Below are 27,948 nucleotides of genomic sequence, written 5' to 3'. Positions count from 1 at the left end.
GTGTGTGCCATTTTTTGTCTCCAAACAGACAATTAATCACCTACGTTGCAGTAGTTTCTCTTTAGCAAATGATCATCAGTCAAATTTTATAATTTTGACCCTAAAAGCCCTACACCCTTCAGAAAGTGTACCCCTTATTTTCAGTTTTTCATTGTGTATGCAAAGATGTAGTAACCATGTCTGGCATTGCTCATTGAAATTTACCTTCACATTATTCATCAGATGCCAGGAAACTTGATCTGTTTGGTTAAAATAGATTTGCTTAAAGGGATAATTTACCTCAAAATAAAAATTTACTCACTTGGTTCTCTGTAATTTTGTCTCAGCACCTGTGAATATGTTTTAAAAGAATACAAAAACAAACAAACTGCTATTTATTAGAACTCTTAGTGGTAAGATATGAAGTTTATACCTAGAAAGTTTGGTTTAGAGTTAAATGAGGTAATTAATGCCTGGCGTCAGATGATAAGGCAAGGCAAGGCCTGTGTTCTTTTTCACACATTTAAGCTTCCACATATTTAAATCAATGAAATGTGCTTAAAAATTCCTGTTCTGAATAGGACAACGCAGTAACTTTAAAATTCAGTAAAATTTATAATTGTTGATTTTCCACTTTTATTTTCCAGCCTTCATAGTGAATAGCGTTTTATTCAAGAAATTGATTTAAAGTGTGTCAATTTACTTGCCTTCCGGCTAATAAAGTCTCATTATGCAAACCGTCTGGTGCACACACATAGTTGACAAGAAAGGATATATGCAAGTCAGTGTGGTCCAAAATGCATATTCCACCCATCTGAATTCGACACAGTTGATTTAAAGTGCTATGGGGGAAAACGGATATTACAAGTGCTTAGACAGACTCTGTATTATGAACAACACTGATAAGTAGTAGAGAAGACAACCTAAATTACATGCTTTTCAGAAAACACGTTGTCAGCGCTGCCACAAATGATCACTCTTTTGCTGTGGTAACTGTTTCATATTTAATTACTCAGTAATTAGAGAATCTATTAGACTTGATATTTTAATACAAATGTGGCTGTTGCAGGCTGTCAGGTTTTGGCTTTGTTGAGGGGAAACAGTATGTGCTTGGTTCATTAAAATAAAATAAAATAAAATAAAAAATAAACAGCTCTTCCTAAGAAGATGAATTTAATCAGCCTCTTTACTTGAACTTTAAGCCTTCAGATTTTGTCAGTTGTGAAGAAATTTTGTATTAAATAAAATATATTGTTTCTGTTCTATTTGATTTGAACAACAAGCCGATGGTAGGCGTTAGGCTTCGTTGGGCCATCAGTCATTGTGGTGAATGACAAGCGCTATGATAATGGTACTAAATGTTTGTTTTACTCTTTGCACATGCACCTCAAAAGTTCGGTTTTCTTTTTCTGATCTAGAAAACAGATTACTGCCACCCGCAGGTACAAAAAGTTAAATCATCTCAAGCATCTCAATCTTTGGCTGAATCATCATCCAAAAGGGACAAGATGCAATCCAATGTGATTAGACATCACAGTTTGTTTTTGTCAGTGCTAGTGGTTTGCCATTGTTTTGGTGTGTTTCGGCCTCTACATTCAAATTTAGCCTGATCAATTAATCAATCGATCAATCAGTCATTTGATCAATGAACCAATCAGTCCAATTACAATCTACCAGTTGATCCACCAGTGAACCAATTAATCGACTGGCCGACTGAATGATCAAACAATTTACCAAACAATTGACTGACTGACCAATCAATCGACCGGCCGAACAATCTATTGACTGACCAAATGGTCAAACAATCGACTGATTTGGTCATACAATAAACCAACCGACAAACCAATCAGCCAAACAATCGACAGTTGGCCAAACAATCTACCCAGTTGGCCAAACAATATACCCACTGACCAATAGGCCAAACAATTGACTGTCCATGTTATAGGTTAAAAAATCGACTGACTGACCAACCAATTGGCCAAACAATCGATCAACCTACCAATTAGCCAAACAATCGACTGACCATCCCATTGGTCAAACAATCGACCAACTGACCAACCAATTTGCCAAACAAACGATCGGCTGGCCAATTGGCCAAACAATTGACCGAAATTGACCAAAAAATCTATCGATTGACCAGTTGACCAAACAATCGATTAACCTTGCAATTGGCCAAACAATTGACTGACCGATCAATGATAATTATTAAACCATTGTAAAAAAAATTGTGATGAAATGACTTTTTGTTTTATAAATTTCATGTTTCCATTTGTCTGCAAATTATACATCCTGTTTCTTTAGAAGCATATATTTAATATTTTAGTAATTTCTTTTCTTTTCTTTCTTTCTTTCTTTCTTTCTTTCTTTCTTTCTTTCTTTCTTTCTTTCTTTCTTTTCTTATTAAAAAAATAAAAATACACTTACTCTATCTTTCCTTTTTAACCTTTAAAACTGTGTTTTGTCATTAACTCACTCAAAATCTAAATTAACTAGAATAAAACATGTGTTAGTGGACACATGTGGAGTGTTATTGATGTTCATAACTCTGGGCTTGGCTGGTCCTTACATATTTCATATTGCTAGCATGAATCAAATATCAAATGATCAGGATAAAATTAAAAAGAACACAGTCTTTCTAATTCATTTCAGCATGTGATAAATAATTTTTATAGAAAACACTTTTCTATTGTACTGCTTAAAAAATCATTAAAACCATAACCTGTATAAATGCTTTAGATTAAAAATTCCATTCATTGGACCCAGAGGTTATTAATTAGTATTGCATTAAGTTATTAATTTTTTTCTAGGTGTGACATTGAAAGCTTGACTTTTGACATTACATGAATCAATTGTTTTTGAAAGCTGATATTTTCAGTTGTATTGATGCTATAATAAATTAAGGAACAACTGTAAAGTTCATGCATTTTGCTTTCATATAGTTAAATAAGCACTTTAACTTTTTTTGTTTTGTTTTTTTTTTTACTTGTGATCGTAACATTGCATTATTTCAGTGGAGACCCTTGGGAATATATTATTATTAATTTATTTTTTATTTTTTTATGCAGCAGCAGACAGTACAGTTGCTATGTTTTCAGCTCGGCTCTGTATGTTTACAGACATCTGCTCTTTTCCTTTGCAATGTTTCCAGACAGATGGTGTGATGGTGACTTCACAGGGTGGAACCATGGTCACAGAGTCGTGCACCTTCTGTTTTTGTGAATTTATGCATGCCTGCATGAACGTGCGAGAACCTTCTTAGTCTCACATCAATAATACATGCTATTCAGTTCATTTAACAGTGTCAGACTTAGAGTCATCCCCAGAAGACCTGGAAATAAATAAAAAAGCAAGGATGTGTACAGTATGCATAAGTCTTAGGCCACAGATAGACTTTAGAAGTTGATCATGTATAATTATCTCCCAATCTCCATTCAAATAGTGAACAGAAAAACGGATAATAAAACATTAAATGGCTTGAACTCAGTCCACATTTTAATTATATTATTGAAGAGGGAAATCAAAAGATATGTCTATGTCTAAAAAGATTGTGAAAGTGCTCTTGTTTCAAAACAAGCTCTTCAAAAGAGTTCAGGTGGCCTTAGTTTGGTGGCAGAGAGAGCTTAATGTGCTGCAAATTTAGAAAACACATGCAATTACAAAAAAAAAAAAAAAACAACAACAACAACAGCAAATTAAGAAAAGATTCTCATGACAGCCCACGTGCTGCAAACACACACACACACACAAAAAAAAAAAAAAAAAAAACACTGCATTTTCACACAACACAAACAGATGAATAAAACACACTGCATTTTCTCACAGCGCAAACAATTTACAAAAAAAAAAAAAAAGCTGCATTGTTCTCACAACACTTTCACTTAGCCCGGAACACAATGGAGAGGTTTCAAGGGGACCCAAAAAATGTGACAGACCCGGTTACTTAGGTTATGGTTATTAAGGCTAATAAATACTAAAAACAAGGGAATCAGGATGTTAAAATAAGCAAACAATACAACTCACCGTTCAGACATCACCTACAGCTTTACTAAGCAAGTATCATGGCACAGTGGCATCCGTCATGTTTTTGGATCTCTTTGAAACATCTTCATTGTGTTTTGTTCTTTTCGCTAGAGTTTTGAGAAAATGCAATGCATTTTCAGAAATTGTTTGCGTTGTGTGAAAATGCAGCATTTTTTTTTGTTTTTTTTGTTTTGTAATTGCATGTGTTTTCTTAAATTGCAGCATGTTAAGCTCTCTTGACCACTCTAGCTTAGTGACAAGATGGGTCAAACCTATTTTTATTTTATTTTATTTATTTATATATTTTTTTGCAATTTGGTAAATTTAGTGAAAAAAAAAATCTATTTATTAGGGCTGCACAATATATTGTTTCAGCATGAAAATTGCAATGTGTTCAACCGCAATAGTGATGTCACAAGAAATTAAATGCTGAGTTAGGGAAAGAGTACACTGTCAAAAAAAAGAAAAAAAAAAGTGACTCAACTTAAAATTTTAAGGCAACCAGCTTCCGGAGTTTACTCAACTTCGAGTCAACTCAAGTCAAGTGTAGTGCTTGGGTTGAAAGTTGAATCAAATCAAAAAAGTTCTGCAGCAAGTTGCCTTACAATTTTTAGTTGAGTCAACTTTTTTTTACAGTCTAATATATTACAATTTTAAGCATATCTTATGCTGCATTCACACCAGATGAGATCAAGTGTCAAGCATGAGTGATTTACCTTTTAAGTCAATGCAAAGATGCGAATAGACATCTTGTGGAGCGATACGCACAAATGAGACCCAATATATATATATATATATATATATATATATATATATATATATATATATATATATATATATTTATATATATATATATATATATATATATATATATATATATATATATATATATATATATATATATATATATATATATATATATATATTTATATATATATATATATATATATATATATATATATATATATATATATATATATATATATATATATATACACGTGTTAGCCATTTAGCTAGGCAGCTAGAGTCATCAGGCAGACAGACGCCCTGCCCATGACTCGAATCAGCGTCAATTGTAAAGTGAATTTGATGCGCAAATGAAGGGGATTTGACGCGTTAATGAAGCGAGTAAACTCAAAATGTTTGTAAACACAGCATCTCTCCTTAAATATTTAATTTATTCAAATTATAAAGCAAGCTAGCAAGCAAAGTTCAGGGGTCAGTGTTGGGTAAATTTAAATCCATCTAAAATGAAATAATAATAAATAAATAAATAAGCAAGCAAACCGATAAATAAATAAATAAATAAATAAATAAATAAATAAATAAATAAATAAATAAATAAATAAATAAATGAATATACAATGCTGAGTTGGGATTAGCATGTCTTGCTCTTAAAAAATAAAAAAATAACAAAAAAAAAATTGAAAACAATATCTAATTTTCATCAGTTTTTTTTATTTATTTAATGTTGATAAATCATTACTCTTTGTCAGTTTCAAGTTTTTTTCAGTGGAGACTTCAGTTTTATTTACTTATTTATTTTCTAGACTTTTGCTGCTGTTTGTTCAAACTACTTATTAAAAATCAGCTGAATCAACACAATTCTTTGTTTTATGTTCAATCCACTTAGATTTGTTAAAACAGTTAACTTCATCTATTTGTGTTGGGCAACATGAAGGAATTGTGCGGAACCCAGCATTTTTACACTGTATCCACACACATAAGCACCTGCAGGTCCACAACTGACCCCAGGAGGTGCTGTTGCCCCGTTTTACACACTCTACCTTCTGATCAGCTCCTCTTTACGTGTCCTTGTTTTGTGATGAGTGAAAGTGCTGTTAAGGGACTCTCACAACTGGAGAGATTAACACTGCCTTATTACAGCCTCCACACACACACACACGCACACACACTTTGGAAGCCTCACGAGTGCTTTCCTTCCTGAGTGGAAGGCTGTTATGTGAAAGCAAAATGAGTTTGTCCGTCGTTTGGAGGTCATTCAGGCCCAAACATAGACCGATATCCATGTTTTTTTTTTTTTTGGTCTACCTCCAGAGTCAAATTCCATCTTGGCGGCTTCTCAGAATTTTATTTTTTTAGCTGACAGCAGACATTGATGAGTGTCTAGGTTGAACGTCGACAAACGGTAGCGTTCCTGACCGCACTAATGCAGTGGGCGGCCTGGAAACCGGACAGACATTTGCTAAACTGCAGCACTGCAAATATTCCCAGCAGCCCACTGGTCCTGTCAGACAGAGCTCGCTGTACTCTTTAAGGTTAGACCCATGTTGCCAAGGAGACGGAACAGCGCTCTCTCTGTGTGTGTGTGCGTGATATTCTTGCTCTGCTCAACCTGTGACTTGGCTGTCAGAGCTGCGGTTTTGACTCTTTCACAGCGGTTACTAAATAAATCTACAGTTGCATTGGCCTTTGCTCCGGGAAAAGGATTCTGACGTTTTAGTGAAGTCGTTTTTGACGTGGTAACTAATAATCTGTTTGTGATTTGTATTATGTTTAATAAGACCCTTTTAAAACATGCAAGTTTTACTCAACAAACAAGCCAACAAACAAACAAACAAACAAACAAACAAACAAACAAACAAACAAACAAATACATTGTTAAGATGCTCATAATGAATTCTAAACTCTTTATAATTATTTACAATCAATCAAAACAATTCTATATATGTATCTACAAAGACTCAATAAGCATCTTAGACCAGAGATCATTGTAACCTTTGATTTGGCCCACCATCCCATCTTAAAGGAGACTGACAGTGATGGAGAGGGCCGGGGCGAACAACTTGAACATAGAGATGGTCATTTCTAATTTGACGTAATTTGTTTGTTTTATTCCTAAGCTACAAAAAAGCAAACAGAAGTTAAATGTTTCAATTAAATGTTATGTTCAATTAAAAAAAAAACGTTAATACTGTCAAGTGACAGGTAGAGGACCATGCAGAAGACATCAGTGAGGAAATCAAGACAAAAAATAGTGTAATTCTTTTATAAGTGAAATGTACATTTATTTTAACATTAGTAAGTTTATTATTAAATGTAAAAAAAAATATATATATATATATATATATATATATATATATATATATATATATATATATATATATATATATATATATATATATATATATATATATATACAATATCTCAGTTAAAAAGCAATGTTTTTATTTTATTCATTTTTAAATAATATAAAATAAAATAGGGAATTACTCATGGCAATTATATTTACCTTCGTCCCACTAGCCTCAATCAGATTTGACATAAAACATTTAAATATAAAATTATAACTATATCAATAATAATAATAATAATTATACATTGCCGAGATTTAATGTCTATTGTAGGTGGCCAAATTCATCTAGATTTTATTAAATTATATTTATAAAAAACAGTAATATGGATGAACAATATTTAAATGAATAATTATAATAAAGAAAAAACTTTTTGTTAGATTCTTACATAAATAATAATTAATTATTTTATTTTAGTTTATCTTAAAGTAGCTAAAACTTAAACCTAATATAATATGCATAAAATATAAATATACCGTGTATGCAAAAAAAAAAATATATATATATACTCATAGCACTTCACTTTTTCCATGTTTCTTTATGTTAAAACATTATTCTACAATGGATTAAATTAATTGATTTCCTTAAATTTCTACACACAATACCCCATAATGACAATGTGAAAAAAAAAAAAGATTTTTTGAAATTGTTTCAAATTTATAGAAAAAATATAAAAACCTGAACAACAGCCATTTTTAGATCACTTCACAGACAAAGTGTCTCAAAGACATTCACCAAAAATGTCCTTTCATAGCAAAGTCTGTGAATATGTACATTTGATTTTTCAGTAATATATATATATATATATAAATTTGCAACAATTTAAATAAAATATTGTTTCACATTGTCATCATGGGGCATTGTGTGTAGAATTTTGATTAAATAAATGAGTTTAATCCATTTTGGAATAAGGCTGTAACATAAAACACTGTGCTATACATGAATACTTTATGGATGCACTGTAATAAAATGGTAAAAAAAATGGGATGGTATATATATATATATATATATATATATATATATATATATATATATATATTTTTTTTTTTTTTTTTTTGATGGTCCATCTGAGTCTTAGTATTAAGCTGTCTGCTTAATACCTGCTGATACTGCTCCTTCAACAGACATTTAGCTGACTATAAGAAACTTAACAAGTACATGTCAACTTACACTAACCACAGCCTAACAGTCTACCTATAATCTAATGAGAATGAGAATTAGTTGGCATGTAGATACAGTATAACTTAAATTCAACAAACGGATGGATCATCAAAATAAAGTGTGACCACACACACAAACACACACACACAAACACACACACACACACACACACACACACACACACACACACACACACACACACACACACACACACACACACACACACACACACACACACACACATATATATATATATATATATATATATATATATATATATTGTAAAAAATAAACCTCATAGACAAACATAAATAAATGTACAGCAAACTGAGGTTATACTGTAAGTAAATAAATAAATACTGTGGCCAAATAAAAAAAAAAACAAAAACACATGAATACACTTTTGTGGCACGTAATCCATGTAAAAAAATTGATATTGCATTCCTTATCGACAAATCATATGCAGTCACAATGCATTTTACATTTGTTGGAGCATTTTCAAGTGAACAAATGTGGAAGATACAAGATCACATTTCACACAATGTTCCAAGACCACAATCCGCATGCTTGTGCGTGTTTTCTATTTTCTATAAAGTATATTTTCTGTAGTACTCTGCTATTAATTTCTGGATTGTGCGCAGAGCAATGTGTTTTTAAGATTATGTTTTTGTCACTGTGAGCCACTGTCACTGTAAATTCCTTTTTTTGCAGTTTTCAGTGAATGACAGTTCTCTCTATGTGTGTGTGTGTGTGTGTGTGTGTGTTTTAAGTGGTTTAAAAGCAGTTTCGATGCAAGAAAGCATCTAAAGCTTGTATAGTCCTGAGTTTGAGGATGTCTAGGGTGAATATATCTACCGTATATACTCTTGTCTCTGTTTATCATCCCTCCCTCCATTTCTTTCCCGTCTCTGTCTTTCTCTTTTATTCCCTTTCTCTGTCTGTTTCTTATTTTCTTTTGTCTTTTGGCTTTTTTGCAGAGGAAGAGGTGGAAAATTTCAATGTTTCCAGCTTGCAGGAAGAGGTGTTGCGGAACATCGAGGCTGACAGCTTCTGGTGCATGAGCAAGCTCCTGGATGGGATTCAGGTAAATTGATTCCCTATCTGCCAGCGTTCGAGCCTGATACATTCACTCTGTGTGCGTATGTGTGTGTGTGTGGTTGCGGAGCAGAGCACCGTTGGGAAAGAGACGAATGTGTCGCGGCGAGATTCCCCTGCGTGTAGGTGCCCCGTCCCGTTTCCTCTCCTTGCCTTTCCTCACTCGGCCTGTCCAGGAATAAAATCTATGATGAATATTCTCACTCTGCACCACAGGCAGGACATAACCTCCTTATCCAAAGGGCCTGGCGGTGCTTGAATTGTCATGGGAATGCAAAGCAACCCCCCCGCCCCACATTCACTTTGTCTTGCCTGCCTTGTCTCTAATTGATTTAAGGCCATAAAACACCCATGCTGTTTACGCAGCAGAGACGGGGACACATGTTGCGGTATGAAGCCAGGCGGTTGTGGTCCTCATACCCATATTTCCACTTTGCTGAAAGATGGCAAAAGAATCCCATGCGGCCTGGTCTGTCACTTTTTTTTCTTCTTCTTTTTTTCTTTTTCCTTCGTGTTGATGAAAGACTCTGTAATTGGGGGTTTTTGGTGTTTTTTGGCCCTGTGGACTTCGAAGTTAAACTCGCTGACAACTAGGGCTCCGCGAGACTGGAAAGATATGTTAGGTTGTTGAGTGTTGTGCCAAAGATATTTCTTACCAGTAAATGAATCAATGCAATTCAATGAATGAATGAATGAATGAATGAATGAATGAATGAATGAATGATTGAATGAATGAATGAATGAATAAATGAATGAATACATAAAAATAATAGATATATGAATGAAGGAATGAATGAATAAAAAAAATAATTATTCAATAAATAAATTAATTAATTTGAGAATGAACAAATTATTAAATTATTAAATGAAGGAATTATTTAATGCATAGATGTATAAGTACATAAAAATAAATATATAAAGGGATGAATAAATTTATCATCGAACGAATGAATTGTTAAATGAATAAATGAAGCAGTCATTGACCAAATGAATTAATAAATAGATGAGTAATGAATGAGTGAATGAATGAATTACTTAATGAATAAATGAAGCAACGATTAAACAAATTAAATAATGATTAAATTAGTAAAATAATAAATGAATGAATGAATGAATATTTTAATTCAAATTAAATAAATATATGAATGAATAAATAAATAAATAAATAAATAGATAATTAACGAATCATTAAATGAATAAATGTAGGAATAATTGAACAAATTAATTAATGCATAAATTAATGAATAAACACATGAAAGTATATAAATTAAGGGATGAATAAATATAAATAGACAAATAAATTAATGAATGAATAAATGAACAAATGAATGAAAATAATCATTAAATTGTTGAATGATTGAATGAATGAGCGAACAAATTAATTAATGATTTTTTTATTAAATGGATAGTTTAAGGAATGATTGAACTAATAAAATAAAATAATCAAATAATCAATGAATGAATACATAAGTTAAAAATAAATAATTAAATAAAGAAAAAGAAGGAATTAATAAATAAATAGATAGATGAATAAGTTAATGAATGAATGAATGAATGAATGAATGAATGAAAAGATTAATGGATGAACAAATTATTATATGAATAAACGAATGAGTAATTGAACAAATATACAAATGAATGAATGGATTAATAAACAAATGAATGAATGAATAAATTATTAAATGAATAGATTAAGGAATGATTGAACAATGAATAAATGAATAAATAAATGAATAGTTGAATGATAAATGATTGAATGAATGAAATATTAAATGAATAAAAGAAGGAATGATTGAACAAACTAAATAATGGTTAAATAACTAAAAGAATAAATGATTAAGTACATAACAATACATAAATATATGAATAAAGAAATAAACAAATGAATAACTGAATTAATGAATAAATAAAATGATTAAATAAAAAATGAAACATTATTAAATAAATAATACATATATGAATAATAGCATGTTTTAACATAAAAAAGGATAGATAGATAGATAGATAGATAGATAGATAGATAGATAGATAGATAGATAGATAGATAGATAGATAGATAGATAGATAGATAGATAGATAGATAGATAGATAGATAGATAGATAGATAGATAGATAATTAATGATTGATTGCACTAATAATCAAAATCTCACTAATAAAAAATGTACCATTGGCTTGTGATAATTAAATTACATGTAAGTGTTCCCTGAGGCTTCTTTTTTTTTCAGAATGAAAATGCCCTCAGATTAATTTGAATTTCTAGTTTGGTGAGATCGTACATGAGTGAAAACAGTAATACATTGGAGTTGTGGATTGCCGAGCCAATACAGTTAAAACCCCAGCTTCATGATCCATCGCATAGACTCTTTATAGATTCAAGCACAGTTTGGAATGCATTTGCATTAAACACCCCCAGAAAGAACATGGGTGGTATCAAGTACACTCCCAAGCAAGTACAGCATTACACAGCTGTTTTAAACTGCTTTCAATTGCTTCACAGTGAGGACAGAGGAACTTCCAGGAAATCAGCCACTTATGTAAGATCTTGAAACGCAGCTCATGTATCTTAAGTACTCCAAATTAAATATTCACACTTTCTGAATAAATTATCGAAAACTGCACCTGTTTACCTTGAGTTTTATCATGCTTGGCACATAATTTACGCCCTGTTTTAGCTCAAGCCTGCTCTTCATTAACAGCATTGTTTCCTTGGTAATGTAGTACAATAACTTTGAGGGAAAATGTTTAGCTTCTGGTGGAAATTATATTTATTATTATTGAATAAATGTAGTTATAAAAATAGTTCTCAGTCATTAATCTAAACAGTGTTCAGTACGTAAAAATGTAATTAATCACTAATTACATTATTGTAATACTATTTAAATTACTTCTCTAATTACTATGTCTGACAAGTAATGTAATTACTTGACTAAATGTTACTTAACACCAACATAAATCTCAATCCATAAATATTACAAATATTATCTTTCAGGTTAACGTCAATACAGTGAACCCTTTAAATGATGTATCTAAATGCTAAATGACATAATATTTCATACCTTATTTTTAGTCATTGGTTTCTTACTCAGTTCATTGTTTCTAAGCATGTGCAATTATCAAACAAATGTAACATATTTTGTTGAAATATCAAGCAACTTCTGGAAATATTACACATATACTATATCTGATTGTCTGAATTTATAGCTCATGAACTAAACTAATTTCTCCCTCAGTGCATTGTAACTTAATGCATACTCAAGCGCTAATGTTGATAAATGCAAACTTTGTTTAGTTGGTAAATTGAATTATTCTACACAATATTCTACATCTACTCAATTTCGTTTGTTTGATTTATGTAGAACTGTTGAACTTATTCGCAGTACTTAAGTGAATTATAATTAAGTAAACTAGCTAAATATAAAAAAAGTAATCCCTTACTTCACCGTTTCGTTGGAAAAGTAGTTTCATTACAGTAACATTCGGTTACTCTGCAATAACACTAATGCTAGTTGGCAGTGAGGTGTTATGTTCCTGTGTCGCTGGTGTTTTGTTTGTTCTGAACGCTTCCTTAATGTACAAGTGGTTCAAACTTGCTCATTTTAAGGCAGGAACCGGCAGGCATGCAACTTTAACCATAAGGTAAACACAAAACAAAACTTTCCATCCAGAGCACTTGTAAACATTTGCTTCAACAGGCTCGCGCGGCTCTCGGTCCCGCCCACACTCATCAGCACTATCAAGCTTACCAATCACAGAGCTTGCGCTATGCGCCGTTGTGATGTGTAGTTACATTTTTTGTGAGGTGCACGTCAGGGACGCCGACGGCCACGGTGAGGGCTATGCATACACGTGTGCTTGACGCAGGAATATAAATCAGCCTTAAGGCTTCTACTTCTGCATCAAGTGCATGTGTATAGACCGCAAAGCCCATTCCATCATAGCCTTTGCCATGGCTGACGCTGATGCTGACGTGTACCTCACAAAAAAAATAACTACACATTGCAACGATGCATAGTGCAAGCTCTGTGATTCATCAGCTTGATTGTGCTGATGAGTGTGGGAGGTGCTGAGAGCTGCTAGCATGATGCAGCAAGTGTTGAATCATGTGAAGGAGCTCCATTTGAAATCTTTTGTTTTTTGTTTACTTTATGATTAAAGTCATTGCATGTCTGCCGGTTCCTGTCTCTGACTGAGCAAGTTATAGCTACTTGTATATTGAGGTAGCATTCAGAAAAAATTAAATACATAAAATAAAAAAAAAAAACACCCTGCCATTAAAAAAAAAAAAACCTACTGCCAGCTAACATATCAGAAATGTTATTGCAGAGCAACACAAACACCACGCAGAAGTATAAATTTACGGCATGTTCCGTGGGTCACGCTAATCACTGTTTAGTAGTATAAATTAGCCTTTTTTTTTGTATTACTTTTGTAACAAATTACATCCAATACTGGTTCTAAATGTGACAAAAATACACAATTCACAATGTAAGATGTAATGTAAAAATGTATGTAATGTAAAAACTTATATGTATATATTTTTATATGTATATTTATCATACAGCAACAAGCAGAGAACACTCTATAATTTGACAAATATTACTGCTGTTGGACATCATAATGTACTTTTAGTCAAAAATGTAGTTGTTTAGATTGCAACGTTGCAGCTTATTTAAAACGATAATGCATATTTTAAAATATTCATAATTTCGGAGAATCTGATTCAGTGCATCAGCCATCATCAGCCTGTCTGAGCAGACCAAAAAAAGTGATGGTTGACGTTCCGCCACAAGATGGTGACAGAGACGCATAACAAGTGCTTAGGGAGAACAACAGTGTTTTCTTAGCAAAAATTCCAAACTACAGCTGAACAAATTATTATAAATCTGATAAGTGACATTCTGAGTCAATCTCTCTCTTTTGTACTTTATAGTGCTGTATTTATACCAAAGTAAACTGGTAGTGTTTGCTTTGCTTTGGCTTTTTTGGGGTTTATTCTTGTAAAATCCTGATTGCGACAGAGAAATACTGGGAAATCTCTGTAGATTGATGGCATTTCATGCTGTTCTGCCTTATAATCTTAAGATGTGAGTAAAATGATCTGTTTTGTCATCACTTTAGACATTATGCTAGAGAATCATTCAAATACTAGCTCTAAAAAGATGTTTGTGAACTGGCAGCAGTTTCTGCTGTTCTGACATCAGCTGCAGATGTGAAAGTAGTTACTCTTTCAAAAGGATGATTGAGAGTCTCTGTATTTGATTTTCTTTTTTATATACACGATTATGCCATCAAACAGTTGTATAGACGCAATATCACACTCATAGCAGTGTATACAAGTAATACATTATTTAAAGATTTTGAGGTGTTAAAATTCAGGCAGTATATTTATGTATTTATTTATTTTTTTCATTTTAAGTTTTAGATTTTAAAAGACTGTCTTAATGTAATGAGAAAATAAATTACAAATCTGTTCATGAAATGAAACTTTAGTACTTAAAACCTGTATTAATTAATACATTTATTGTCAATTTTTCCATTTCAAAATTAAAAGTGCAAGTCTTGGAAAGTTAAAATGAAGGTGTAAAAAATGTCTAAAAACTAAAATGACCTTCATCTAACAAAAGAGAAAAAAAAATCTGTTAGTTTTCAAAAAATTCTACCCTCGAGACTCAGAAGTGCCCGCAGTTAAAGAAACACCCAATTACTGCGACGTGTTTGAAGTGCGTATAGACAGAAATGTACTCCCTCACACACACTGGCTTTTAGACGATTGTCTCTTCACACATCAAGAGCATTTGTATGCAGCGAATCAACCCTCCTCGCTGGTATTAGATTGAAATGCTCTCCAGGCCCTCGCAAGCTTTTGTGGTATTTTGTCTCTAATTACTGCGGTAATTTGTGTGTACAAAGCAGATTCTCTTAGGTGCTAATGATTTTTCTCCACCCTTTGTTTTCCTTACACCTTCACACCCTCGCAACTTGTTCGTGTCGCGCTCTCTGCATGTGTGTGTGTGTGTGTCGGTGTTTTAGAGTGCTTGTTAACTCGAAATATAGTTTTAGCATGATTTTATTCTCACATCCGTGCATGATTGTGTTCAGGTCTCAGGAGAGCATTTCCGTTTAGAAGCATAGGATGGAAAAGCGTTGTTAATTACAAGTATTGTATCTCTCTCCTGTGTTTGACAATGGAAAGTGATATCATTGCTGTTGATTATTTTAGATGACGCTGTATGATGTACATTCCAGAGGAACTGTAAAAGAGCTTTTGTTCATGTGTCAGCCTTTGTTAAAAAATAGACAACAGAGTTACAGATGCAGATCAATGAATAGAGTCTGTGCTGCTCAAAACTATAGAAAAAAAATATTGTTACTAGAATTGTGCTAACAACATGTTGCATATTAGAAACATATTAGTGACATGGTCATTGTTGTACGTGACAACTGGTTCTCAGTTGACTTTTCTGGTTAAATAATGCTTATCATTTATTAATTGATACTAGAAACATCCTAACAGCCTGCTAATTGAAAGAAACAAGTTAACAACATCCTAATTCATACTAAAATCGTGCTAGCAACATGATAATCTATGGGAAACATGTTAACAACATGCTAACGCATTTCAGAAGCATGGCAGCAACGTGTAATATTTTCAGGAAACTTTCTGATAGCATAATTTATGTTAAAAACATGGTTACCTGGTTATTATTCATCACTTGATACTAGAAATACGCTAGCAACATTTTAATTGATACTAGTAACAAGTTACCAACATGCTAATTCATACTAAACGCAAGCTAGCAACAATTCATATGAACAATGTGAACAACATGTTAACACGTTAAAAAATATTGTAGCAGCATGCAATTTATACAAGAAAATCGATGACAACATATTTTATGTTCAAAACATGTTAAGGACATGCTAATTCATGTTAAAATCAGGTTAACAACATTATAATTTATAATAGAAATATGCTAGCAACGTAATTGAATCATACTAAGGTTAATTAGTGCAAGAAACATGTCAATTCATCCTAGGAACATTGTAAAAATAATACTTTCTGATATATAATTCATGCTTAAATCATGCTAGCAACATGCTACTGAACACTGGAAACATACTAATGATGTTAGTTTGTTAAAACCATGCTAGCATGCTAACATGTTAATTTGTCATAGAAACATGCTAGCATGCCAATTAATGCTAAACATGCTAATCTATGCTCAATTCATGCCAACAACTTGCTAATTAACACTAGCAATATATCCAGATCTATCTATCCATCCATCCATCCATCCATCCTTGTATTTTTTTAATGTTAAAACACTGTAATCACATGTTGATTCATGTTAAACTCATGCTAACAAGTCTTTATATAAATATGCTGTCAATGTGATAAAATCATGGTAGGTACAGATAATCTTTGCTAGAAACATGTTAATTCATCCTAGGAACATGCTAACAGTATAACTTTAATTTATGGTAAAATCATGCTAACGGTATTCTAAATCACACTAGAATTATGCTAATGGCATTGTTAAAATCCTGCTAGCAACATGTTAGTTTGTAATAGAAATACATGCTGATTCATGCTACAAGCATGCTTATATATGCCCAATCCATGGTAGCAACATACAAATAACATCCTAATAGCATTAATCTATCTATCTATCTATCTATCTATCTATCTATCTATCTATCTATCTATCTATCTATCTATCTATCTATCTATCTATCTATCTATCTATCTATCTATCTATCTATCTATCTATCTATCTATCTATCTATCTATCTATCTATCTATCTATCTGTTTGTCTGTCTGTCTGTCTGTCTGTCTATCTATTCATTATTCCGCTCATCTCACCTGTCATCTATCTAACATTTTTTCAAACTGTTTCAGAGGAAACAACCTACAGGGTTTTCAAGTCAGCCTCAAAGTTTGCCATGACAAACTTTATATCTAGTTGCTATCGAAATGCTTGATTATTTTAGATGGCACTGTATGATGTATATTCCGGAGGAACTGTAAAAGAGGTTTTGTTTATGTGTCAACCTTCATTAAAAAGAAAAGAAAAAGAAAATACAGATGTAGTTCTATGAATAGTCTGTTGTGCTGCTGAAAATTCTCAAAAAACTTCCTCAGCCTTTAAAAACAAACCTAAACTGATTTATTTTTTTTTTTTTTATGCGTAAGAGAGCGCTAGGTTACACTTTAATGTTAAGCTGATGTAGTTACTGTGCAACTATTCATTTGACTACTAATTAATTACGTATACTTAATATATTGAGGTTAGAATGATTATTGCGACAGACCAGGGGCCTCATGTATCAACGCTGCGTACGCACAAAAACTTTGCGTACGCCAGGTTTCACGCTCAGAATCGCTCACGTTTGGATTTACTAACAATGAACTGAACGTGGGAATGTGCGCAGCTTCACGGCAGCTTTTTGGCTGGTGTACGCACATTTTTTGTTCGTGTCTGTTTTATTTCCATTGGCGACTCCTAGAGGCAGTTGTGTTAAATTCCTCTCTACAAAGTGTCTGAGCCTTGCAATGGCAGCTGTATGAGACGGGTTCATCTAGCAGGTAAATAAGGTTTCCATACCATACAGTTGAGCAGCTAAACATTAAAGCACAATTTGCAGCGGTCGCCTGTTTTCCCAATGTAATCTGAGCGATCTACTGCACGCACATTGCTATAAAGACACTATCTGAAGATGAATTTGCATTCGTGAATCAGAAACATTTCTATTCAATAAATGTGCAAATAAAATATGCACAAACTTATTGATGATTCCTACTTGTCTTCCTCGTGATAAATAGTAGGCAAAATCTGATATGTAGCGGGGGAAAAAAAGAAGAAAGAGTTCATCAGACGCTGGATTCGAGCCAAGTTCATGCTCGAACGTGTCAAAACATGACCACATGCGTCTTACGAGCGCGCCGCTGAGACTGTTAAGAGTGCTGCAACATTTTACAGATATAAACCACACTATTTCTTTTTTAATGCACACAGAGCGATGTTCAGACCCAACTGTGTTAACCGCATCTGCTAAACTCTCCCACTCTTTTTTTTTTTTTTTTTTTTTTTGTTAATTCCGGAGAACAAACTTGCAAATAACACCGCTTTTATCCGGTTTACCTCCGAAAGCAGCACCTCCAATTCACATTCTGTTCAAAGTTTCTCTTTTTGCTTGCTTTTGCCATTGCTTTTTCGTTGGGTTTTGCCATTAGCATAGTCATTAGCATATTCATACGGGGGAGGAGGCAGGGAGGGGTTTTGCGCTCGTGCATGTTGCGCTCAGTTTCACGTTCATTCAGATGTACAAAAGAATATGCGTGAGATTCGGCGTACGCAGTGTTTCATACATCTGATTTTTTGTAAAAATAATTTTTTGTAAATGTGCGTACGCAATGTTTTAGTAAGATTTCCACGCAAGTCTTCGTACATGAGGCCCCTGGTGGTGTTTAACAATCAAACATAGTATAGAGCTAAATTAAATTCAAATGAAAGTATGCTACAGTATTGCATAAAAACAAATACCGCCCTCGGGTTTTTGATTTGAGTGTTTTAGACACTTTTAGAGGAGGAACGGTAGCTAATTTTCAACTCTCGTTGAACCCTGAACATTCCTTGACAATGAGGACTTATGAGCAGGATATGGAAATCAAGGCTTGTGCAGAAAGTGCACATCCTAAAGTAGATTTAAGTGGAAAAAAAGAGGATGCTGTGCATATTTGTGAAGTTGTTTTGTGTGCGATCTTGCCGCCATGAACCAGCGGATGTCCTCCTCTGCAGTCTGTTCTCTTTAAAGTCAAACTAAATGCTTGCTTGAAGGGTTATGACTTATTAATAGGAAGACCTTAAGCCCCTGGAAAAAATGACTGCGTTGTTTGTCCCTTGCTAGCTGAGCTGGTTGCTGTGTGTACACGTGTGGATCCATTAGGAGCAAATCCATCTGTATTCTCAGCCCTGAAGAGGGGAAATGAGAAATGGGTGTTAAAGCAGGCAGCTTACTGCAGAAGCCATTATCTGCGATGTCCAACCCTCAGGCCAGGACACCACAAAGCAGCTTTCTGCCTCAGGACTCTAGGAGTTTTTGTGTCTATTCGTCTCGTATTGCAAATCAACACGGTCTGGTCTTCCTAAAGGATGACTGCAAGACTGTTTCTTCTTATAAATGAGACATTTTCAGGCAGTATGAACTCATCTGAATGAAATTTAAAGAACTTTATTAGCTTTGATGAGGTTGAATTAGCAACAAAAGGAAATTGTCATCAGCGACAGTTGGAAAAATGTTGTGTTTTATCAAAAAAGATTCACAAAACTGTTTTTTATTATTATTAAAATTAGCAACACAGTTGAAGTGTCATCAGTAACAGTTGGGAAAATGTTATGTTTTTTTTTTTTAATCAAAGAAAATTTTATATTTGTGATTATTTTTTTTACCTAAATTAACAACAAAATTGTGATTTTGGCGATAGTTTGGTTGTTGACTATAGTTTAGAAAATGGTATATTTGATTAAACAAAACAAATCTGATACTTGTCTGTGAAAAGTGTATATTTTTATTTAAATTACAAACAAAATGAAATTGTAATTAGCGACAGTTGGGAAAATGTTATGTTTGATCAAAAAGTATTCACAAAACAAATCTCATACTTTTCTGTAGGAATTTAGCTTGTTTTTTTTTACCTTAAATTTGCAACAAAATGGAATTGTCATTGGCAAAAGTTGGGAAAATGTAATGTTTGATCAAAAAGATGCACAAAACAAATCTCATACTTGTCTGTGAGGGTAAAAAAAAAGTTGGGAAAATGGCTTGAAAGATACTTAATTTAGCAACAAAATGCAATTGTCATTGGTTAAAGTTGAGAAAATGTTATGTTTGTTCAAAAATATTCACAAAACAAATCTCATACTTGTCTGTGAGTATATTAGTTTGTTACTTTTTTACCCCCTAAATTAGCAACAAAATGCAATTGTCATTGGTAAAAACTGGGAAAATGTTATGCTTGATCAAAAAGATTTTCAAAACAAATCTAATGCTTGTCTGTGATGATTACAAAAAATACTACATTTACCAACAAAATGGAATTGTCCTTATTGACAGTTGACAATATTTTTTATTGACAATTTTTTTATTTAAAATATTAACAAAAGAAGTCTCATACTTGTCTGTGAGGATATGAGTTTTTTTTTTTTTTTTTTTTTTCATTTTTAAATTGGCAACAAAATATAATTTTTGTTTTGGGATCACGTTAGGTTTGATCAAAAAAAAAATATATATATATATATATCATAACACAAATATTATATACTTCTCTGTGGTAATTTTACAATTTTTTTTATTATTATTATTTTTGCTTAAATTACCAACTAAATGCAATTGTCAGTGACAGTTGAGAAAATGATGTTTAATCAAAGAGATTCACAAAACAAATCTCATGCTTGTCTTTTAGATTTTTATAGGTAACTGCTGTGTCCTTCTAAACTCTAATTTGCTTTACCACACCTGCCAAAAAGTTTCTAGTATATCTAGAGCTTAGCTGGTTTAAGTGTGTTTGATTAGGGTTAGAGATGAACTCTCCAGGACACCGGCACTCCAGCACTGAATTTGGAGACCCCTGGGTTAGGCTGTCAGGTACTTTATTGCTGTTGTTTAGTTGTTTACATTGTTGCTACTTGAACTAAAACATTTTTTTTGTGATTTGTAATTAAATAGGCAAATGTTTTTGGCATGACTCTGCTTAAATTAAAAAAAGAGAAAAATCTCCACCGTTTCCTCTCAGCAAAATATGGCAATTTTGGCATCTTCATAAAAAAAGGCATCTTCCGGGTGCTCAGAATCCTTGAAAATGCTTGAAATTTAGTCTAGTGTTTTCAAGGTTTGCAAAGTGCTTCAGTTTTGGATAAAGTGATTGGAGACTGCTTAAAAGTGTCTTTTTGATTATACAATGGGAGAAGACAAAACTAATGGAGATTACTACTTCATAAGTGAACAATGCAATACAATAAAAGAAATATACATACAAAATGAAAGATGACACATTTAAGATATAGAAATAGTTTATCATTTGTATTTCATCTGGATGATACTTCAATAAAAACTGAAATGGGGTAGACTACTGAAATGTTGGTACGATACTAATTTAGTTTGGACATAAATATGCTTAAAATTAAATAAAACATTTTAAAAAATCACACTAACAATGCTGCATTGTTTTAAAAGTCTGGAACCAACTCAATCCTTTAAAAATGAGGTAAAACACAAAATCTCTCACAAAACACCAAAGCGTAACACTGTCCGTCTCCTAGTGTAGGAAATTAATGAAGACAACTGATGTGTAAACACACACACACTGAGCAGCAGCTGAAGAAAGAGACCTTTGCACTGCAGTCAGTCATAGAGTAGGGAAGGAGACGAGGCCTGTCGGAGACTGAGTGGATCTGAGACTTCCTGTCAGCATGAACGTAATTTACTCGCCTCTCACAGTCAACGCTCAGGTGTTTAGTGTGTTGTGTAGAGGTTAATAGTCGACACATGACCTTCTGACTGCAGAGCTTTGGGTGCAGGGATGTTTTGGAAACCATTACGCCGATGAAATTTGAAAGATAAACCCAGTTGTACTGTACACAGTTCATTTAAGGAAACAGCTTACTTTAAAAAAGTTAAGTTGCTACTTAGTTTATTCCGCATATCTAAAAAAAATATAGTATTAAAATTTATTTTATATTACAAACATTTAATTCGTGTTCCATTATTCACAATTAAGCATTTGACAACTGTTTAAAGGTTTAAAATACCATAATATGTTTTCAGATATTTAAGAAACATGCTAAGTGAATATACTTGTTTATTTGAAAAAACAATGCTGAAGTCAGATATTCTGCTTTGAAAATGACCGTCACGTGCTAGAACGGATGTTTTTGTTTTGGTCCCTTTAACCCGCCCACTGCCAGTTTTGCCATTTATATTTTAGCACCCTGGGTTGCCTTCACAGAAAACAGCACATTTCATTTATTAAATCAGGAAGGCTCTAAAAACATGTGTCTGTGACCGAAATTCGATCTCCGGTATACAGTAGCAGCCTCCGAAAGGAGACGGAGATTCAGAGTTCCACGTTAGTTGGTTATAAATTAACAAATAATATAAATATTACAATATAAACATTAGGTGAGCAGGTTGCATTGTAACCCTTTGTATCAACTATACTCTATACCCCTGTTTACACTGTCAGGTCTTGATGCCCAATTCCGATTTGTTGCCTATATCAAATATTTTTTGCCTGTCCGTTTACAAATTCTTTAGGAAATGTACAATTTTAGTTGTGATTCAAATCCAATTCATGTATTTACACTTGCCATACAATTTACAACATCGAGCATGCGTAAAGGCGGGTTCTTGCATCTGCTCCACACTAACCATGATGGAATAAATTGTTTTGCTTTTAGCTCTGCAAAATATGCGCAGTTCGCCCAACTTTAAAATGATTTTGAGGCAGAGGAGGAGAGAAAGGGCCATCATTACAGCTTGCACCTATGGTTTATATATGATGTCCTCTACTGACTCATCTCCCCACAGGGCAAGAAGGGCGTCAACCACTTTCCTCCTCCATGTTTTCTCTGTTGTTGTTGTTGTTTACCACACCGGCATCTCCATGCATGCTCTTCCTTCTACGTCATTAAACCGTGGTGAAGTTCCTCATTGTCACAAGTTTAATGACGTTCAAAATGGTATGCGTCAATAAATCTGATCTGCCTGCCTGATCTGCCTGCTTTACTTGACAGTCACATTGTCACATATCTGATTTATATCTGATTTATTTTCACATACATGAAACTGGCCGTGTATTTAACTGGTAGTGTAAAAGGGGGCCTATGTGACGAGATTTGCAGTGGTAAGCAATTTGACTGTTTGCAGCAGACGCAACACGACAGAAATTTACATACAGTCATTTAGAAGCACTTACTGCACTCCTACAAAATTTAAGGTTTATAATCAAATTAATATATTTTAAACTTATTTTACATTATTAAATGTAAATGCTGAATCACTGATATGTGTTGATTTTGAGTCACAGTTCTAAAGTTCAATTTCTAATGGTTTATTTTACTTTCAAGATCTGCTGCTGCTTTCAGTATTATAGCAATGAGTATCATGTTAAATGGCATTCCGACTCGCATCATTAGCATTTAACACTGAATAAAGCACGTAAGGTGTACCTGGGGTAATCATTGTCATACCTTCTGTGTCCAGCTGCAAGAAAGAGAACCCATTTCTAAAATAAAAATGCCAGGTGTTGGTTTGGACAAAAATATTTTTCATATGGGAAATATTCCTTCAATTGTGTGCTGTTGCTTTTATTTAGAACACAGTTTAATTCAGCCTTTAGGCTCGAGAGTCAGGCTTGCTCCTGTTGGTGTCGTCAATCTGGCAACCTGCGCTTGCGTTTGTTTTGAACCAGGAGTGCAATACCTAGTTCCACCACTGGGTGTCAAACTTACACACTGCACCTTTAATACGAAGCTGGATTTATATTGAAATTTCGTGTAAAGGTTGTATATATAGGTTATATATATATATATATATATATATATATATATATATATATATATATATATATATATATATATATATATATATATATTTGTTTGTTTATTTATTTGTTTATTTATTTTTATTTTTTTTTGGTTTGGTTTTTCTTATTAAACGCAAGCTTCAGTTCACTCGTCTTTAGAATCAGATCACCGTCCTTCATGAGCACATTTGTCTTTGTCAGTGCTGTGGTTTACCAACTAACCAGTTTAGAAATTGTAGATGAGAATTTTGTGTCACTTTTTCATATGTATAGATGTTTGTTTAAATGCATTAAAATTGATAATGGTGTGCTGCAATGTCAAGCAATTATAATGTATATATGCTCCAAAGATGATCTCATATTTTGCCTGCAAAATAATGAATTCATAACGCCTTTGAATATTCCTCCATGTCAGTCATAGAAGAAAAAGCAAGCAGAAGCTCAAGGGTTGGTTAAGTACTATGGAGTGTGCCTTGTGCTGGTTCTGCTCCTCAAATGAATCGCCAATCCTTGTTCCACATTCTCCGAAAAGGACGGGGGAGCAGCAGCTCATTAGCATTAGAACACATTTAAAGGAAAATGGCTGACTGTGGACTGGGGTGTTATTGACAGGGTAAAAAAAGTATGTTTGATTACACTTCTATTGAGGAATTTAACCAAAGTAAGACTTTGAACAAACAATTCTTAGTGTCACTTACTTGAATGACACACATTTCCACATTGTGGCATTACTTTAATTTATTTGAATTGTTTTGTTTCATTTTATTTGAATTACATAATTTCAACTTATTTAAGGCAAATAAAACCCATGAGAAGAAACCCATGAAAAAAAAAAAAAAAAATATATATATATATATATATATATATATATATATATATATATATATATATATATATATATATATATATATATATATATATATATATTTTATTTTTTTATTTATTTATTTATTTTTTTTATCAATTTATGTCTAATAATTCATTCATTTTATTTTCGGCTTAGTCCATTTATTAATAACGGGTTGCCACAGCTGAATGAACCACCAACTCATCTAGCATATGTTTTACGCAGCTGATGCCCTTCCAGCTGCAACCCATCTATGGGAAACAACCATACACACACATTTAAACTCATACACTACGGACAATTTAGCCTACCCAATTTACCTGTACCGCATGTCTGTGGACTGTGGGGGAAACCGGAGCACCCAGAGGAAACCCATGCAAGCTCCACACAAAAACGCCAACTGACCCAGCCAAGGCTCAAACCAGCGACCTTCTTGCTGTGAGGCAACAGCACTACCCACTGTGCCGCCCCATTTATGTCTTACAACCTTCATTTTAAATATACTGTAAAAATGCTGTGTTCCACACAATCGATTTGTGTTAGGACAGCATGAGGATTTAATTTAACTTACTTTTTATTTTATTTTATATTTTATTTTATTTTATTTTTTTACAAATTTAAGGGGATTGAACATAAAACAATTAGGTTGTCCCTCGAAAAATCCAAGAGTTGTGTTGTTTCAGCTCAATTTAAATAGTAGCTTGTAGTTTTAAAAAGTAGTTAGAACAAACAGCAACAATTTTTTTTTTCAGTGTACTCTGGGAACACAGCTTACTCTTCAAAGGCCAAATAATCTAATTTGCTTAATGTGAACATTCAGAATTGTATTTTTTTTATGGCAGATCAAATTGCAACTGTTTTAATATTAGCTACAATTAGCTGAGACTAATCACAGAGCTTTAGCACATTATGGCTCACAGAGCAAAGCAACAAACAATATAATTGTTACTTAAACCGCCAACACACCAAACATAAGTGCTACTTTTCTGCAAACTCAAAACTCACAAACGTACATGAAACTATTCTATATCTTCAAACTTAGTGAAGATTATTCTCTTAATAGGTGTTTTTTCTTAACATAAAAATGCCAAGGATTACTTTTATTGTCAACATTTCATCCTCTTAATTCAATCCCTCGCAAAAAGCATGTAACCAGGTAGTTACTCCAACGCAATTCCTTTATGTTGTCCCGACACAAAACGATTACGTTAACTTATTGTTTTACAAATATAAGTGGATTGAACATAAAACAAATAAGCTGTCTAAATAAATGACAAAATTTGTGTTGTTTCAGCTTATTTTAAACAAGCAGTTTGTTTATCAACTTGACATAACCTTTAAAAGACTTCATGATGTCTCATGCACTGTTAAAAGTTCCCTTTCCTGCAACAGCAAAGCAGCCTTATAGCAAGACTGTCAGAAGTCTTGTCGTTTTACCCTAAGACATACCGCTGATCAATGGGTCCAATAAGTCCTAGTTTGATCACATCAATCTATCAAACTTTTTTTTTTTTTGTGGCTTTTCATGTTTTTCATGTCCATGTCAAGCTTGTTAAGTAAGGCGCCTCTGTACATGGGATACTTGTCTTATACTCTGCACGGAAATGTGCTTTCCTCCTTTCATCAGGTCATCTTGCGAGCCTTTGGCTGCAAATTGATGGTGTTTCTTAGTTTCTTTCATCAAACATCGCATTCCCTTTGATGATATTGTGTCTTTTCCACAGCGTCTTCAAAGATTTTCTTGCATGACACAATTCTGAGTTGAATAAAGCAGCATGCCATGTGTCTAGGAAATTTTTATTGCTGTCTTGTCACATTAAACTTTTAATTTTCTACATTTTAGCTTATGTGATAACTGTTAGGTGTGGCCATATCCAACGATATCACACGACAATTCGTAACTTTTTGATTTAGTGGCAAGTTTGTAGGAATTTGTATGTTCTCTTTCATACATTTTAGTACGATTTGCTCATCCCATGACTGTTGATTTTTGGGGTTTTAGTTTAATGCCATGGCTCCTTTTGAAAATCATAAATTTTCGTACAACTGTATTTGTATAAATTTGTACGAATCAACAACTAAATTAACAACTTCATACATTTTAGTACGATTTGCTCATCCCATGACTGTTGATTTTAGGGTTGTAGTTTGGTGCCATGCCTCCTTTTGAAAATCATAAATTTTCGTACAAATGTATTTGTATAAGTTTGTACGAATCAACAACTAAATTATCCACTTCATACATTTTAGTACAATTTGTTCATCTTCCAATGATGGTGAAGTTGAGGGGTGAAGTTTGGTCTTAGACTTCCTTTTAAAAATCTTACTTTTTTGTATGACCAACCTTTGTATGACTTTGTACGAATTAATCACTAAACTGACAAAACTACATATTGCTGAAACAATAACTGTCACTAATATATAGATTTGCTTATCAATCAAATGACAGTTGAGTTTAGGGGTGGAGTTTAGGGGTGGGGTTTGGTGTCACGCCTCCTTTTAAAAATCTTACATTTTCATACGACCGACCTTTATATGACTGTTCGAATTTACCACTAAACTAATTCAACTATATATATTACCGAAACCATAACTGTCACCAATATATATATAGATTTGCTCATCTTCCAATGACGGTTGAGTTTAGGGGTGGGGTTTGGTGTTGTGCTTCCTTTTAAAAATCATACGTTTTTGTATGGCTGACCTTTGTATGTATTTGTACCTATTTCAAACTGACAAAGCTATATATTACTGAAATCATAACTGTGGCCAATATATATAGATTTGCACATCTTCCAATGATGGTTAATTTTAGGGGTGGTGTTTGGTGCCATGCATCATTTTAAAAATAGTACATTTTCTTATGACTGAACTTGGTACTGAACTAATTACTGAACAAAATGTTAAAATAGTTATGTTTAGTTATATAGTTTGCTCGTCTATTATGTTCTTCTATTATGTTCCAACAGTTTCAAACAGATTAATTGTGTTTTAACCAACGCAATATAACGCATAATAATTTGTAACTTTTTTATTTAATTGTTTATTTGAACAATTTTATTTGTACAATTAGTATTCGTATGTTTTGTTCCATTTAATTGTAGTATGATTTGCCCATTCCCCGATGAAAAGTAGAGTAGAGTTAGGGGCAGGGTTTGGGGACAT

The 27,948-nt window shown here is 33.0% G+C and overlaps 1 protein-coding gene across 4 annotated transcripts in view; it reads left to right on the top strand.

Moving 5' to 3' along the window:
- tbc1d22a (TBC1 domain family, member 22a) overlaps positions 1-27,948 on the top strand; it is a 274,142-nt gene that overhangs the window by 103,041 nt on the left and 143,153 nt on the right. For all 4 annotated transcript variants that reach the window (XR_015481894.2, XM_087246433.2, XM_087246434.2 and 1 more), the window contains 1 exon segment: positions 9,233-9,339. Coding sequence is in view for 3 of the 4 variants with exons in the window: in XM_087246433.2 (XP_087102559.2) it covers positions 9,233-9,339 (107 nt within the window). In the remaining variant the exon portion in view is untranslated.

Source organism: Danio rerio, chromosome 4 (genome assembly GCF_052040795.2).
Source record: "Danio rerio strain M-AB ecotype USA chromosome 4, GRCz13ab, whole genome shotgun sequence".
In the NCBI taxonomy this organism is placed as follows: domain Eukaryota; kingdom Metazoa; phylum Chordata; class Actinopteri; order Cypriniformes; family Danionidae; genus Danio; species Danio rerio.
The sequence above is the reverse complement of the archived record's forward strand: the minus strand, read 5'-3'. Positions and strand labels throughout refer to the sequence as shown.